The sequence below is a fragment of the Lissotriton helveticus genome, chromosome 5_1, assembly GCF_964261635.1.
Source record: "Lissotriton helveticus chromosome 5_1, aLisHel1.1, whole genome shotgun sequence".
NCBI lineage: Eukaryota > Metazoa > Chordata > Amphibia > Caudata > Salamandridae > Lissotriton > Lissotriton helveticus.
The window spans coordinates 1,254,624,565-1,254,642,001 of NC_136065.1; the positions used below are offsets into that span (position 1 = coordinate 1,254,624,565).

Consider the following 17,437-nt stretch of genomic DNA (forward strand, 5'->3'; position numbering starts at 1 on the left):
TGAAGAACCTTTTGTTTGGTTTTGCCGAAAGGGCTCTAGTGCCAATGCCTCGGCCTGGAGCCCTCTAAGAGCTTTGATTGCTTGAATCCTGAACCGCAAAGATCGCAAGTGTATTCTGATGGTTCTCAAAGGTGCATTCTGCTTATCTAGATACCATGTTATGTCTACCTACACAGACTACACCATAATGGTGCAAGCACGCTGGAAAACCTACATGGAGGTGAAAACAAAGCAAAGGAAGATAGGACTCCAATATATCTTGGTGTTCCCGGCACGCCATGAAGAACTCGAACATGGCAAGAGTCACTTATTTGATAACATGAACAGCATTCGGGGGCTACCCTGGATAGATGGGGAGAGACGGTGCAGACCCTACTGCCAGTCGACAGTCTAAACAATGGAGTAAAGTTTGACTCCCAGGATTACTGTCAAAGAGGCGTGGACTATGCCAAGAGAAAGAGAAGTTACATCTGATGAGCTGGAGACACACAGGGCCCTCCAGCAGGGAGGCTGACGGCTATCCCAAGTAGCGGCTCCTCCTGGCGCCCAGAAGCAGCAGGCCCCCCTCACATCAGGCAAAACAGAGGAACACCTTCATGGGGTCACAGCCCCTTCTTTTATATATATTTTTCCTTGGTGACACAGCACAGGGCTTAGGGAAAAACCAGATGCAACTGGTTTGGGGGAGCTTTGGAGCACTTTGTTGTGCTCAGCTCCTCTCTGCATTGTCAGGTGGGGGCTAGGTGCTCAGACGCACCACAGGGGGCGGAGCCAGCATTGTGGAGGGAAGATACAGCTCTATTCAGGTCCCAGGTGCAACTCCTCCCTCCCATCTACATGTAGATCTCCCTATTCACCACTGGGCAGACTCATTCTGTTTCCTGGAGGCAAGCACACCATCCAGCCCCTGTCAATCACAAGCCAGACATGCACTCCACATCAGGCAGGCAGACACACAGCACACAGACATGCCAACTTCTAAAAGTGCCACTTCTCCACCAGTCACAATAAATCTGTGCACACCATTGCGCAGCATTTATTCTCACAAGTTCGCACATAAGAAACTTGCCCCTGCACTCCTCCCATACCAGGAAGTACCATGGCCACACATATCCCCCAGGCATTCCTATGGGAGGGCAGGCCAATCTCACCACACACACTCAGAGTGCGCACGCACTTTACACTGGGACACACTGCTAAAGTGCGCAGAGGCCAAAAACAACTAATATCAGGTCACATTAAAAAGGCAAAACACGTTTAGTGGTGAACCTGCCAAAAGGGCCAAGTTCAACAGGGGCCAAAATCCAATCACATGATCGGTGTTTGGATGTGGCAGAAGCAAGGATTTCTGACATCGAAGACGGAACAGCGCAATCTCTGAAGCGGCTTGAACGAATGGAGCGCATCCTCAAAGACGTTGTTATGAAGAACGAGGACCTCGAGGTGCGCAGTCGGCGCAATAACATTCGCATCCTTGGGGTACCAGAGACAACGTCGACAGGCCGATTGGATCTCTTCGCCGAGACTCTGCTGGTGGACATGTACGGAAGGGAGTCCTTCACACCTGGTTTGTGGTGCAGCAGGTTCCTCGTTCACTGAGCCCACGGCCGAACCCAGGCCTTCCCCCGCGGCCCATCATTGCCCGCATAATGAACTTCCGAGACCAGTACACTGCTCTGCACCTTGCCAGAGAAAAGGGAGACACTGACTGGCAGGGCTCTAAAATTGCGCTATACCCAGATTTTATTCTTATGATACAAAAGGCCCGCCGCAAGTTCAAAGGGGTTAAGGCCACCCTCAGAAACCAGGGCATGCGATCCGGCATGCTCTATCCTGTGAGACTGAAAGTCGACGTCAACGGCAGAACACGCATCTTCGACGCCTTGAATGAAGCACAGGAGTTTTGTCGCACCCTCAAGCAGAACAACAGTCGCCACGGAGGAGACGGAGCCAGGACTTCGCCCATGGGTAGCGGCTCCAACGCCAGCATGGAATTGTTCTCCAGCGCGGGCACAGGCTGACAGATGCACCTTGTTAGATACTGTTCAATGGCATTCTAAAATTGGACTATCTAAGTCCAGTTCATCAGTATGGTTTCAATGTCTGCTTAACTGGTGTGGCGTTGCCGCCCCCCATGGTGTACACCTTTGGTTTCTTTCTTGGTAGTTGTATATATCTTTTTGGGGTTTTAGTAACTGTAGCATGAAGGCTTAGAGGTTCTCATTTGGATACAGGAATGCTTGTTGTAGCAATCTGATTGTTTTCATCGTTGTTTTTTCCATGAAATGTGCGAGATACACCTACAATGGCGCAGCTGGGTAATGTAGATGGTCCTTCAGGCTTATCCCTTATGACCTGGAACATTAGGGGCCTTAATGACAACAGTAAAAGGAGGCATGTGCTCCACTATCTCATTAGACGCAACGTAGATGTGGCTCATATACAGGAAACACACTTATCCCAGGCAGACCCACTTCGCTTCGCAGACAGGCGGGGCACACAATTTCACCAACTACAGTAATTATGGTAGAGGTGTGGCCATTTTCATTCACAAACGAGTCCCCTTCAGCCTAGGTCCCGTTATCAGCGACAAGGAAGGCAGATACGTTCTTGTGACGGGATCACTCATGGGACGTAAAGTGGCGGTGGAATGTGTCTACGCTCCGAACACTGATTCACCTGAATTTACCATGCATTACAGGCGCAGCTGCTAAAACTCGACCCCTGCCAATTCCTGATCTGGGGGATTTTAATCTACTCCTCAACTCCACACTAGATAGCACGGCCTCCACCCCAGACACTAAACTGCGCTCTCACAGTCCTATGTGACCAACTTTCCCTAATTGACATCTGGCACCAGCGCCACCTCACCCACACTGACTACACACATTACACTGGGCAACACAACACCAGGACAAGAATAGATTATTGGCTAGTGTCCCCGGCTATCTCCAATTGGTTCCAGATTCTTGAGCCGCTCCCTAGAACTTACTCGGATCACTCGCCGGTTCAGCTCTATCTGAAAATTCCTAGCCCAGAGGGGTATGAATGCCAATGGCGCTTCTTTAGCCGAGCGCTCCTTGATCAATTGTTTATAGAAGAGGTGCGCGAAGCAATTGAAGATTATTTCGCCATAAACACTGGGTCAGTTGACTCCCATGCGGTCCTGTGGGAGGGCCTTAAGGCATACATATGGGGAGTGTGCATAGCCAAACATAAAAAGCCTACGCACCACCATTTCCTGTATTGAATGGGAACTTGCTGCCCTAGACGATGCCACACTGCACTCCTTGACCCCAGACGCATCAGGCCGGCGGTTGGCTCTATTGATCGAATACCGCAATGCGACGGACTGTGAGATCCCTTTCTTGGGTAAATACTGAGCAGCAATACAGTGCGGGGAGGGCAAGAGCTGGGCAGGGTACTGGCGCAGATGTTAAAGCCTCCCTACAGCAAAGCATGCATCACTGAGATACACTCCACTTCCGACCAGACCCTCACCTCCACTCCAGAAATCAGTGAGGAATTCTTAGATTACTTCACTGCTTTGTACTCCACTAAACGGGAAGCGACCTTTCGGCTCAGGAGGCGTATTTGCTGGAAATAGCTTTAGTTTATCTGGAAAAAGATATGCAAGACTTCCTCCCAAAACCAATAACTGAATCCAAGGTCCGTGGTGCGACTGCTACCCTTCGCTGCTCCTCAGCCCCCAGCCTTGACGGCTTCACCGGGGACTTTTATAAAACTTATACAGATTTACTGGCCCCACAATTGATTGAGGTATATGCAGAGACCTTCGAAAAACAGATGCTTCCCACTACGCTCAGAGAGGCGGTCGTGATCCTTCTCCCCAAACCTGGAAAAGACCCAATGTCGTGTGGTTCGTGTATGGCCCCGGTCCCTCTTAAACCTGGACTATAAAATATTAGCCAAAATAGTGGCCAATCGCCTTTCACGCTGACGGAATTCATCAATTCCCCAGCGCAATCAGGGTTTGTTCCCCACCGATCCACTTCTTTAAATCTTAGAACTTTTTTCTCTGTCCTTCATAGAATCGATCCCGCAGTCCCGGCAGCAGCGGTTTTATTAGATACCGCGAAGGCCTTCGATTATTTAGAATGGCCCTTCTTCCTCTCAGTTATGTGCTGCATGGGCATGTCGATTGGATTCATGGCTACCACTGCCCTGCTGTACAGTGGCCCCACAGCTCGGCTACGCATAAACTTAACTTTATCTCGTCCTTTCTCTCTTTCACGCGGCACACAACAGGGCTGGCCCCTCTCTCCCTTATTATTTATATTGCCCATGGATCCTCTGATAAGGCACTTTCAGGAAAGACATCTGCAAAGGAGCTTACACTTTAACACTGGCCCCCTCCTAGTTTCCCTATACGCGGATGGCACCATTCTTTACGTTAGAGACCCCCGGGTAAACTTGGAGCCCCTCATCAGGGAAATACTCCGGTTTGGCCTTTTCTCCGGCCTTGGTATAAACTAGCATAAGTCATTGATCTTCCCACTTACCTCCAGCACGACCCCCTGGGAATGCGAATTTCCTTTGGAATGGTGCACTGATTCCGTCAAATACCTGGGCATCCATATACACCGCCCAGATCCTTCAACTCAATTACGGTCAAGTTAACACAACACTCGAATCTCAGATTGAGAGATGGTTACACTTGCCCTTGTCCATGGCTGGTTGGGGGACAATTCTTAAAATGATAGTACTGCCCAAATTTTTTTATTTCTTCAACAATATTCCTATCCCCCTCACCAATGTTTTCAGGTCTCGACCTAAAGCATTGCTTTAGCAATGCTGGTTTGTCGAGATTTCTAGTAAGCGGTCCGAAAAGTCTGCCAAAACGGCGGATTAGCCACAATTCATGTGACCTATGCGCGTGCACAAACCAGGCACGTCACAAACCACCATTTGTCAGTGCCTCGCATCAGACTTCAAAGGAATGCGCTCCCGCCCCGCCCCTGCCACAGCAATGCCGAGAGCTTGTTTTTTTAATCCTCCTTGTTTTTTTGTTCTCATTCCCGCAAGCTTTTACCACGTCTCAAGGCTGCACTTTCATGGCCGTGTCTCTTTCACGGCCAATGCTTGTTTTTTTGTTTGTTTTTGCGATCACTCGCGTTTATTGGCTGCAACGCGGCTAAGCTGAGCTCCTCTGCAGGTCAGTGCGCCCCGTGACACCCGAGTACTAGTGACCAGACCGATGATTCAGAATGCTCGACTTTAAGCGCTGCGAGGCCCTAGGGCAGTTACGCGCTATACAAATGCAATTTTTCATTTTATTTCATTTCATTTCATTACTGCACTCTTATGTTAACACTTAACAGAAACCACCACTGTCTTCTGCAACAAGAAAATACTCTGTCGGTGCCGTGATTTTATTATCAAGCTTAAAGTAAATCAGCCGCGTAATATATGCCACATTAACTCTCATAGCGGCGCGCCATGCCCACGCTTCCCGAACGCCTCAGGCGAGGCTCCTATTCACGTGTGCTTGCTATGCACATATGTACGCCGCCTTTTGAGACTGATTCTGCTGCGCCCACAGCCTGCACCTGCCGCTCCTTCTGTCACACACTCTCGTTTCAAACACTCAAAGAATGTCACTGTAATCCCAGGGCAGCAAACCCATTCACTTCACTCTAGTTGAAAAGGTACTTTTCAACAAGTAGCCATATATTAAAGGCAAAGTGACATCTCCCTTGCCGCAGACTTCAAGACTTTGTGCTTCTTGCAGGATGTTTATATAGTGTAAACAAATCCGCTCCCATCTTTAGTAGCTCAGCAGAGCACGTTTTATGTACACAGAAAGCTGTGCACTTTCAAGCTTTGCATGTAAATGGATGGCGCGTTACATACTAATGGATGTGTATGTTTGATATACACCTTTAACTGAAAGCATTCTTGACTAATCTGGAATTGCTTAAAGGCGTTGGTCACTAAAAAGTCATGCGTATCAGACTAGATTCATGTTTTGTTTTTGAAAATCATAGCGTTGCATACCGAATGTAATATATAACGTTTATAAAAACGTATACCAAAAGGGCAATTTTCTGTACGAACACAGCAAACACACCTGACTTACTACATTCTAAGAGCCAAATTGACGGCTCCTTTGGCAACCAAACAACCTCAATGCAAACTCACGAGCATAGGAAACCTCTTCAGCTGTGCCAGGCCTGCGTAGAATGTACAAGCCATATTTCATGATATGATACACCACACACTTACAAACCCAAATATGCATGGCCAAGTGCTTTGTTCCAAAGTTTGGTACATAGTCGATATAAATGGATTCATTATACGTGACTTGTCACTGGCAGCAGGGCGGAGGTTATTGCACTGTTGTAGAACAAAGATTGTAGTGCTAGTTTACCAGATGGGCGGTGTCATTTAGACAATTGCCTTGTGTTTCAGGTCCACATGTTAAAATACATCAGGAAATTAAAACTTCATTTTTAGAACCCTTGGTAGCCTGCCATGAACATTCCAGAGTGGGGAAGTCCAAGTTACAGACGCGTAACGCCTTCCTTTGCTGAGGACTGAACAGAGCTTAAACCATAGACAGTGGAGGTGGAAGGCTTAGTAACTTGGGGAGAGATGTTTAATAGAATGGCAAAGCCTTCCGACAGACCACTGTGAAACCAGTGGGGGGAAGGGGGTGGGTGAAGTGTTGATTGGGAAGGGTGGAGACTCTGAGAGAACTAAATATGTTGTACTTTATGCCCAGTAAGATGTGAAATGAAATTTAATTTTAATGGATCTTCAGGTATATTTGGCACCCACTTGAACAGTCGGTTGTTAATGCTTGTTCATTAAAACAAAATGTCAATAAAGATATTTTTTCAAAAATGGTTGCGATGACCCTCTTTCTTTCTTTATTCCTGAACATACCAATACCTTCACCATGCCTGTTTTCACCACTGTAAAAAATGAACTCCGTCGACTCATCTGACCAGAGGGACATCCCACAATACCATGGGAACTACTGATACTAACACTGGCTTCTCATAGTTACCCCCACCTTTTGCTGATGTTCACTGTTTTTCGACTTTAGTCTGGCTGGGGCCCTGCTATCCAGGACCTCAGCCTAGCTGCTTGCTCTCTAAAATGACTGCATGTACTTTTAGTACACCACAGATTTGATTTCGGTGTACCCTTATAAGTCCCTAGTATATGGTATCCTATATACCCAGGGCATAGGTACCCCAGAGGCCTCTCAGGGGCTGCAGCATGTATTATGCCACCCCTGAGAGACCACTCAAAATGACACAACAGGTCTTCTACAGCAGCCTGTGTAGGGTGGTGTTTGCACCCCTTCCTTAGATGTAGGTTCCCTATATCTACCTTATATCTCTGCACATATAAACCTATCAGTCACCCCTATGGCAGTCCTTATCAATCCTGAAGGCAAGGTGCTTGGTTTTGCGTGAGGGTGCCCATGCATGAGCAGGGCCCCTCGTCAGCCTTCAGAATCTATTATCCGGGGTTGTTCTGTGATGCAGCCAACCATATACTCTTAACCGCATTATAACCTTGCGGTAAATGCTAACTTTGAAATGGCTGCAAGAAAATATGTTGTGTTTGGTGTCAAACACCTTGGAATCATACCTCTCCCACTAGGAGGTATGATTCCACCCTCCTAGTGGGAGAAATACGACTACACCGGTACACCCGGTACCAGCTTAACAGAACCCTGGCATCACAAGATGGATGCTGCCAGCCACAGACACACGTCTGCCCTCCTGCTACTGGACTAAACTCCGGCAGGGGAGGCTGGACAATAGGTTTCCTGTCAGAGGAAGGTATAACCACCTCCCAGACAGACTTTAGTGTTTTGGGGCTGGGTGGGTGCACTCCAAGAGTGCTTTGATCTCTGCACTGGGGGCACATTTGGTGTCCCTGTGCATAGTCCAGCTCAAACCGGTTGCAGGGGCGAAACTGGACAAAGGATATGGGTGTAGCCACCCCTCTGTCCTGACCCTCCCATAGGCGGGTCCCCAGAGTTTGACCCACCCCTTCCTTGGGTATAAAGGTGGAACCCCTGACTACAGGACTTTAGATTTATCTGGACGAAACTCTGCTACAGAATCCCAGAACTTCAACTATGTACATTTCGTTGGATGACCAAAGAATCTCCCTTGGAGTAAAGGAGTTACTCCCCTGCAAGGCAGGCACCAAAGACGCATCTGTCCGGTTTGCAACTACGCAGCTCCTGAAGGACTCCGAAGACTTTGCAACACAGGAGGTGGGTTTTCAAGCTTCCCGAGGCCGATCCGTGCTCTCAGCAAACCTGAGATCCAAAGCCCTCGTGGGGACCGTGCAACCCGAACCCCTGGACACCGTGACCATTTGCAGCAGCATATGCTTCTTAGCGATCCCTGGGGCTGTGCATTGGGCTACTTGTAGTCCAGACCCTGTGCAGTGATTCCACCGAAGATTACAGGCCTACACTCCACGAGTGACCAGTGGGCTGGTATTTACCGGTTCCTCTCGAGGTCCCTTCGCGATCCCTTGTCCGTCGACTTGTGGGTCCCTGAGAAGGGTACTGTAACTTTGAACAGGCTAATTGGTTGCTCCAGACGTGCCCTGACTCTCCTTGGCTTGGGGAGTTATCTGGACCTTGCTGGTCCATCCTGAAGCCTTTTTACTCTCACTGGGGGGGGGGGGGGTTGCTGTTGCCAAGGCTTGTTGGTATCCGATACGGACACCGACCCCCCAGCACTTGACATCCTTTGTGGGACAACTCGCCTGCGGACTCTGGTCGTCGTCGTCTCCTGCTCCCCGTGGCACCGGAGTCAAGCTTCACCTCATCGCACCTGAAACATCCGACATTGGTGGGCATTGGTCCACCGTGCCCCTGGTCACCCTGAAGTGACCCAGACTCTGTCCCCTCTGCTTTCAGGTTCTTCACACCTCCGATCCAGGCTTGGATCGCATCGGACACTTTTCCTTTCCACAGCATCAGCACTTTGCAGCAACTCGCCAGTGAAAACAGCAATGATTCCCGACACCATTTGGCACCTATGCACCCGCCTTCCCTGGGTGAGATAACACAAGTGCTCCGGTGCTCACATGGGTGCTGGCCTTAGAACCTTCTAAGTCTAAAAGGGTTGGCTCCAAATCCTCTCCGAAGTGTCCTTAATCTTTAAAATACTAACTGCGACTTTCCCATAGGATTGTACAGAGCTTGCAGCTGTGTTCTCACACTGCATGCGTCCCCCGTGGGTCCCCTGTGTCATACTGTGGGTTGTTCCTTGGGGTCCCAGTGATTCTAGGTGCTCTAGGCCCTCTGTCTAGTCAAGTCATGGTTCTTATACCACTATCCTAATATAGGGTTTGGTCTCCCCCTGCCCATTGTATATTGTGCTATTTACTTGCGTTCTAATGTGTTGATATTGTGTATCTTGTTCTCTAATCTCATAAAGAGGTTAGTAGAGAGTGTTTAGTAATAAATACATATATTTTATATATACCTTGTGTGGTTCCCATTTCAGTTTGTCATTCAAGAGGTTATAATCTGGTAAACCAAGCTGCTTTACACTCCTTCAAGACTTAGCCTGAAAGCTGCTCTCCATAGCTACCACTAGGATAGCTTTAAATAAAGGTTGACTTAAACCTATCATCAATAAGGATTGTTTGGACTGGTGCAAGGTGCCCACTATAACTAGTGGGCAGCATATGCCAGGCCAACTTCTCATAAATGGTACCTACCTCAGCCACCCATACCCTATATCTTGGTGGAATGTGAGAACATTGCGCAGGCACCTAGCAAAGATATCTCTTCTCAAAGACGTCATGTCTAAGGGAAACTGTGGATAAAGTGGTGGCATGCCATAAGTTAAGTAGTATGGTGGGCTGTCTTTTCCCTACTCCCCCAGGGACCAGCCATCGATAAAACTGTTATACCTAGAACTAATGAAATGTTTGTTAAATCAGCACTTTCTAAACATAACAATAGGGAACCAGGGAACCTGTTTCACTGTGTAACGTCCAATCAATATTGTAACAGACCATCCACAAACACTTTAGATATTTTCATATCACAGACTTCACCATGCACTCTGGGCTTCACACATCTATAAACTCACTGTGGGTGCAAGCCCACTGGCCCGAGTTCCTGCCGTGCTATAATGAGAGAGAGACCTGGGATACCTGTGGGACATCCGTAAATGGATGTACTGTTGTGCCCAACTGGAAGGATCTCCAAGAACTATAAACATAAAGTCTTACGCTTAAAGTTCTTGCACACACTGTACCCCAGCAAAATGACATGGCGTAGATGCCACCAAATAACACACCTGTCATCGTTGCCACCAACCACATTCTACCTTTCTCCAAGTGGGGTGGTAGTGTGGTCATACTGATGCTTACTGTGCAGTGGTCCAGGCTGAGATCTCCTGAATTATTTTGTATCGGGTACCTGACACCCTGATCTTGTGTAAATGGGGTATCCAAACTACCAAAGCCTACTCAGCAGTTGGTGGCGCTGCTCCTATTGACAGCTGAAACAGAAGCGGCCCTCACTGGATGAGGGGACTGCTCCCCACAATGGGGGATGGCCCGCTATATATTAACTTGTAATACCAATGCGGAGCTTTACGCCACTATGTTACCTGCTACAGCCACACCTCAAGATATATGGGAGCAACTAAGCTCCTACCTTGCCAAAGAACAAGCTCAGGCATTCACTGGGGGGCTTCCAGACAAGGTGGCACTTAACATACCCTGATCAAACGTCAACATCCCCTCATGATATTACTGGCGATATTTGCTAAGCATGAATTACTCTATTATTCCATAGACAATGGTTGTGATCCAGGCTGCTAGGAATGATTAATCAAGCGTTTTAATATCATTAAAATTATGATACAAGATCCCTGGACTCTCCTACTGCTGGACGAGTTGATGCATCTTTCGTTTGTAGTTCTGATGCTGGCTACTTAAACTTTTTAAAACATTTAAAATTCTCACTTTACCATCCCCATTCATTTTTGAACTCGGAAAATTAAACATTGGGCAAGGTGCTGGCAAACCGATTGGCCCCACTGATGTAATTGCTAGGGAACCGGGATCAAAACAGGTTTATTCCCGATAGGAACACTGATAGGAATTTTAGCTGCCTTTTTCACATCTTGAATTGATCACACTGTCTACCACAAAGTGCTATATTGGCAAACTTAGACATAGAGAAGGCATCTGACACTCTCTTATGGCCTTATTTAGTTGAAGTCCTCCAGAAGCAGGGTCTAGTAATTCAGACCCATACGCTAGGTTCAAGACTGGACGAATCAACTGGGATAAGTCGTTCTTATATCCCCTGGGCGTGAAGGGCTCTGTGAGTCAGGCTTGGGCTAAGAACCATGAACAGTTGTTGAACATGCCACCATCAAGTATTTAGGGCGTTGGTTGTATTGTGACGATGCACAGTTGGTTAAGGGTAACTCGAGCAGAGTGGTGGCATAAGTGTGAGCGACTCAGCTAGTCTGGCAAAAATTGCCATTATCCCCTCTATGCAGAGTCGCTAGAACTATCATAAAAATACTACCATGGCTACTGTACTTTTTTCAAAGAAATACCCATGATTTTAAAACCTTCTTCAGAGAAATAAACAGTCTGCTTTCTGATCTGAGCTGAGTGGGGGAAAGGAAAAGACAGACTATAAAAAAGATGATGCCTCTATTGCGAGAAGGCGGGATAGGTGGCTCAACTTTAAAATATTATCTTGCAGCACAACTGACCTGCATTGGATTGAAGACCCTAGCGATTGATACTTGTTGTTATTCGTTGATGTCTTCCAATTGATTATGTGTAAATGCATATCAGATGTAATGGTGACCTGACCTGACCTGGTCGGCCCGGTCGCTCCTCCTGCCGCGTGGCCACCCCAAGTGTGCCCGCTCTCCTCCCGCTGCTGCCGCCGCTGCCAAGCTCAAGACTGCCCCTGTCTTGGCTGGCCCCTGCTCAGTTAGTTTCTGTGCTTGTGATTTTCGTGATTCTGTAACTGTATTTCTTGCTGCCCGTTGTTTTTCGTTGCGTTACTGTTCTTCTTGCTCAGTTAGTTTCTGTGCTTGTGATTTTCGTGATTCTGTAACTGTATTTCTTGCTGCCTGTTGTTTTTCGTTGCGTTACTGTTCTTCTTGCCGCCGTTATCGTGTGTGCCCTTTAGCTTCCCCTCATTGCTGCCTGCCCCACCCCGCTCCCTGCCCCCCCGCGGCCCCACCCCCACTCCCTCCGGCATCCCCGCACGCTCCCCCCCACTCGCCACCCCGCTCCCGCCTCCCAGCTGCTCCTCCCTCGCCCCTCCCCACTCTCCATTTATGGCAGAGTGCACGCGTACGCGCAGCGGGCGCGCCGATTGTGCGCCGAAGGCGCGCCAAAGGCAAGCCTGTCTGCGCCCGTCCGCGCCTGGACCGCGCCCAGTGCCAGGAACCCTGGCCCCCACCGATGCAAGACGACCCGACAGATCTACGACGCCGCCGCCCTCAACGCACTCAATGCCGGCCGGAACCCCGCCTGCTGCCAGGCCGCCCGAGACGCATTCACGGACCCTTCACCTGCAGAACCTGCAAGTTCACCTGCCTCCGAACCTGCACCGCACCCGCCAAGCCAAACAACAGCAGCAACCTCAAGTGCATCCTGCTCAACACCCGCTCCGTCCACAGACACGCCGTGGAACTCTGGAACCTGCTCGACACAACATCACCAGATGTCGCCTTCCTCACGGAAACATGGATGAACGCCTCCTCGGCCCCCGACATCGCCATCGCCATCCCGGACGGGTACAAGATCATCAGGAGGGACCGCGTCAACCAGACCGGAGGAGGCATCGCCATCGTCCACAAGAACACCATCCGCATCACGACCGACTCCAACAACACCTTCGCCATCGCCGAGCACCTCCACTTCCAGATCCACAACGACCCAAAGACGACCCTCAGAGGCACCCTCATCTACAGACCCCCGGGACCACGCACACAATTCAGCGAAGACATCACGGACTTCATCAGCCCACACGCCCTCCCCTCCGCCGACTACATCCTCCTAGGGGACCTCAACTTCCACCTGGAGAACAACAAGGACCGCAACACCGCCGCCCTGCTGGACAACCTCACCAACCTCGGACTCAAGCAACTGGTCAACACCCCCACCCACTACGCCGGCGACACGCTTGATCCCGTCTTCTCATCCAGCAAGCACATCTCCTTCAGCCACTCCTCCGGACTCCACTGGACCGACCACAGCTGCGTCCACTTCAGCTTCAGAAGAACCACAACCCACCACCACCCGCAACAGGTTCCTCACAGAAGCTGAAGCAAGATCACCGCCGACCAGCTCACCACCTCCCTCAGCCAGAACCCACCCACCAGCACAACGGACCCCAACGAAGCAGCCCTCAACTTCACCCAATGGCTGACCGCCTGCGCCGACGAACTCGCACCACTGAAGAACCCTCCTAGCAGACCCAGAAGCAAGAAGGCCTCCTGGTTCACCGACGAACTCAAGGACTCCAAGAAGACCTGCCGCTCCCTGGAGAAAGCCTTGCTCCTCGACCAGACCACTGACAACATGACCGCCCTCAAACACGTCACCCGCAAGCACCACCAGCTAATCCGCACCACCAAGAAGAAATCACTGAAGGAACGACTAGACAACAACGCCCACGACAGCAAGGAACTCTTCACCATCGTCAAGGAGTTCTCCAACCCCAGCACCGGCAACAACGACATCACTCCCTCACAAGATCTCTGCAACTCCCTCGCCTCGTTCTTCCACCGCAAGATTGCCGACATCCACAACAGTTTCGGCGCACCACCAACGCACTCAACCATCGAACCAACGCCCCCCACCGCCACCCTCCGCACCTGGACCACGGTAACCACCGAAGACACAGCCCGCACGATGAACACCATCCACTCCAGATCTCCGACCGACCCCTGCCCCCACCACATCTTCAACAAGTCCAACTCAACCATCGCACCCCAACTCCGAGACGTCATCAACACCTCCTTCGACACCGCCACCTTCCCGGAGAGCTGGAAGCATGCCGAGCTCAGCGCCCTACTGAAGAAACCAACAGCGGACCCCACCAACCTCAAAAACTTCCGCCCCATCTCGCTCCTTCCTTTTCCTGCCAAAGTCATCGAGAAGATCGTCAACAGACAGCTTGCCGCCTTCCTCGAGACGAACGGATCCCTCGACCCCTCGCAGTCCGGTTTCAGAGCCAACCACAGCACCGAGACCGCCCTCATCGCAGCAACCGACGACATCCGAGCCCTGCTCGACAACGGGGAAACAGCGGCACTCATCCTCCTGGACCTCTCCGATGAGTTCGACACTGTCTGCCACCGCACCCTAATACCACGCCTCAGCAACATTGGCATCCAAGAGAAGGCACTGGAGTGGATCGTCTCGTTCCTCGCCGGAAGAACACAGCGAGTCCGCCTCCCCCCGTTTCGATCAGAAGCCACCGTAGTCATCTGCGGCGTTCTGCAAGGATCATCACTCAGCCCCACCCTCTTCAACGTCTACATGAGACCTCTTGCCGCCATCGCACGCCAACACAACCTCAACATCATCTCCTACGCCGACGACACCCAGCTGATCCTCTCCCTCACCAAAGACCCCGACACCGCCAGAACCAGCCTACACGAAGGGATGAAAGACGTCGCCGAGTGGATGAAGAACAGCCGCCTGAAACTGAACTCAGACAAGACGTAAGTCCTCATCCTGGGACCATCACCCTCCGCCTGGGACGACTCCTGGTGGCCCCCAGCCCTGGGCACCGCTCCCAAGCCAACAGACCACGCACGCAACCTGGGCTTCATCCTGGACTCCTCCCTCTCGATGACCAGACAAGTCAACGCCGTCTCCTCATCATGCTTTCACACCCTACGCATGCTTCGCAAGATCTTCCTATGGATCCCAACCGAAACCAGGAAGACGGTCACCCAGGCCCTCGTCACCAGCCGACTGGACTACGGAAACACCCTCTACGCCGGAACCACAGCCAAGCTACAGAAAAATCCAGAACGCATCCGCCCGACTCATCCTGGACATCCCCCGACGCAGTCACATCTCCGGTCACCTGAGGGACCTGCACTGGCTCCCCTTCAACAAGAGGATCACGTTCAGGCTCCTCACCCACGCACACAAGTCTCTCCACGACCTGGGCCCCAAGTACCTCAACGACCGCCTGACCTTCTACACGCCCACCCGCCAGCTACGGTCTAACAGCCTCGCCCTCGCCGCCGTACCACGCATCCGAAGAGCCACCGCCGGAGGCAGATCCTTCTCCTACCTGGCGGCCAAGACATGGAACTCCCTCCCCATCCACCTTCGGCTGACCCAGGACCACCTCGCCTTCAGGAGACAACTCAAGACCTGGCTGTTCGAGCAGTAGCGGACCCCCTCCCCCAAGCGCCTTGAGACCCTTCCGGGTGAGTAGCGCGCTATACAAATGTTATGATTGATTGATTGATTGAATGTTATGTGAGAAGTTTCTCAGTACACAACAAACTTACACATTAAAAAATAGATATATCAATTTTGTTTGTTTTTTCTAAAAACAGTGCAAAAATGTGGTATTAACTGTCATACCAAGATGAATTCGTCCTTGAAATAATTATGCTAAATACAAGGAATATTGTATATATATATATATATGCACAACATGGCGCCTAAAATGAAGGTGAAGTTGTAGTCCACTTTCCATGTTAATGGTGGCGCCGGAAATAATGCGATGTTTGTACATAAAATGGCGCTTATTTACTTTGCACAAAAACACAGCAGGAAGAAGGCGCGCAGGCCGAAACGCGTCCTGTGCGAACTGTTTGCTGAATAAAAATTAATTTGAATCAAAACGACCACGCGAGTGCGGCCATTCCTTCCTTGGTGGGGAGGAAAATTTGAGCGGATATATATATATATATATAAATACTCCTCAATTAATGATCCTTTCACTACGACAGCAAAAGAGTGACTGATGTATGCCATGCCTGACACGTTGGTGCGTGTTTTAATTAAGAACAGTGCTTTACACAGGCATGATGATAGCCAAGAGGAACACTGCGCAAAAGTGCGGTGCAATGGAGTAATGATATGGATGTTGTCATGGTGGTGGAGAAGGCCACATTTATTAACACGACATGTCCCAAAAAATGGAGTAGAATATGGGGAAAATGGAATATGTATAGAGGAGCTATATGCACCCCCCTCCCCCCCCCCCCCGGAGGAGGAAAGTGCCTCGGATGATGAAGTGTAATAATGGAGAGGGTAGTTGTGAAGTCGTACGTTTCTAAATGTAATGAAATGACTGTAATGAAGTTTTTTGCAGAAGATAAATTGTACATGCAGATCTTTGTTGTTTACAATAAAATGTAATTTCAAAAAAAGAAAAAAAGATCAGTGCTTCACTTCCTACTCTCAGACACCCGAGCACAATCTGTCTTTCGCTGCCTTTAAAACATATACAGTCATACATGAACAGGAGCAGACGTGAAGCCTACATATTGTTATAAATTAAATATTTGTAATTTTCAGTCAATGCTTACTGACCTGTGGTGAGACAATTACTGCTTTCTCTTGGGTCTGAGTGCGGAGGCTCATGCAAGTATTGTTTACTCTCTTGTTTATTCTCTTGATTTATTCCAAATAACACATCAGGATTAGAATCGATCGGACCTACTGAATAAAAGAAAATAATTATCAAGCAATGGACAATTGCAACAGCTAGCTTTTGAAATACATATTCTAATATGTGCTACATGTTCAGATGAGGCATTAACAAAGAATAAGAAGGTAGCTGCCCTACATCAGCCAACCAAATAGCCTGATACTTTTCATTTTTCCGACAATCAGAAGCAGCAGTCAAAATGCCGGGTGATATGTACTGCATTCAAATATGCTTTTTAGAAAAACTTTAAATGGAGTAGTGAGAGTGGTTAGAAGTTTCAAATTCTTTAGCATTGATCCAAGAAAAATACTGAAGTTTATGGACAACGGCAAAGCAAAGACCTCCTTGTTGTATCATGGATGATCAATTTATCTCATCTTTAGACAGTGCAGCTCAAGCTCAAAACTTTCTCTTTAGAAGTCGCCGAGGTGCAGCAATTAGTATACTCAATTTCATTAAATAAGAGCCAAAAGAAGATTCAAATTGTGCTTCCAATGAAGGTCTATGGAATGTTTATTCCAAGATGCTTCAGTGAAAGTCCATAGCAATCTTGTCCTAATAATAACAAGACAAATTTAAGAAAACACAATAGTGTCTTAGGTACTTCTGAGAGGAACCGGCACCCAGAGGCAAGCTCTGCTGGTAGTGGACTACGCAACATGGAGCTAAGTATCAGACTGGTTTGTAAAAAGGCTGCTTTGATAGTTAAAAGGACTGAAACAACTTATACCAAAGCGGCAGCTGGTT

The 17,437-nt window shown here is 49.2% G+C and overlaps 1 protein-coding gene across 3 annotated transcripts in view; it reads right to left on the bottom strand.

The window, feature by feature from the left end:
• Nucleotides 1-17,437, bottom strand: part of LOC144755269 (uncharacterized) — a 171,717-nt gene that overhangs the window by 82,730 nt on the left and 71,550 nt on the right. For 2 of the 3 annotated variants that reach the window (XM_078644033.1, XM_078644035.1), the window contains one exon: nucleotides 16,573-16,701. In XM_078644033.1, coding sequence (XP_078500159.1) covers nucleotides 16,573-16,701 — 129 coding nt within the window. The remainder of the gene's footprint in view (nucleotides 1-16,572; nucleotides 16,702-17,437) is intronic. The other variant, XM_078644034.1, reaches the window with a different exon arrangement.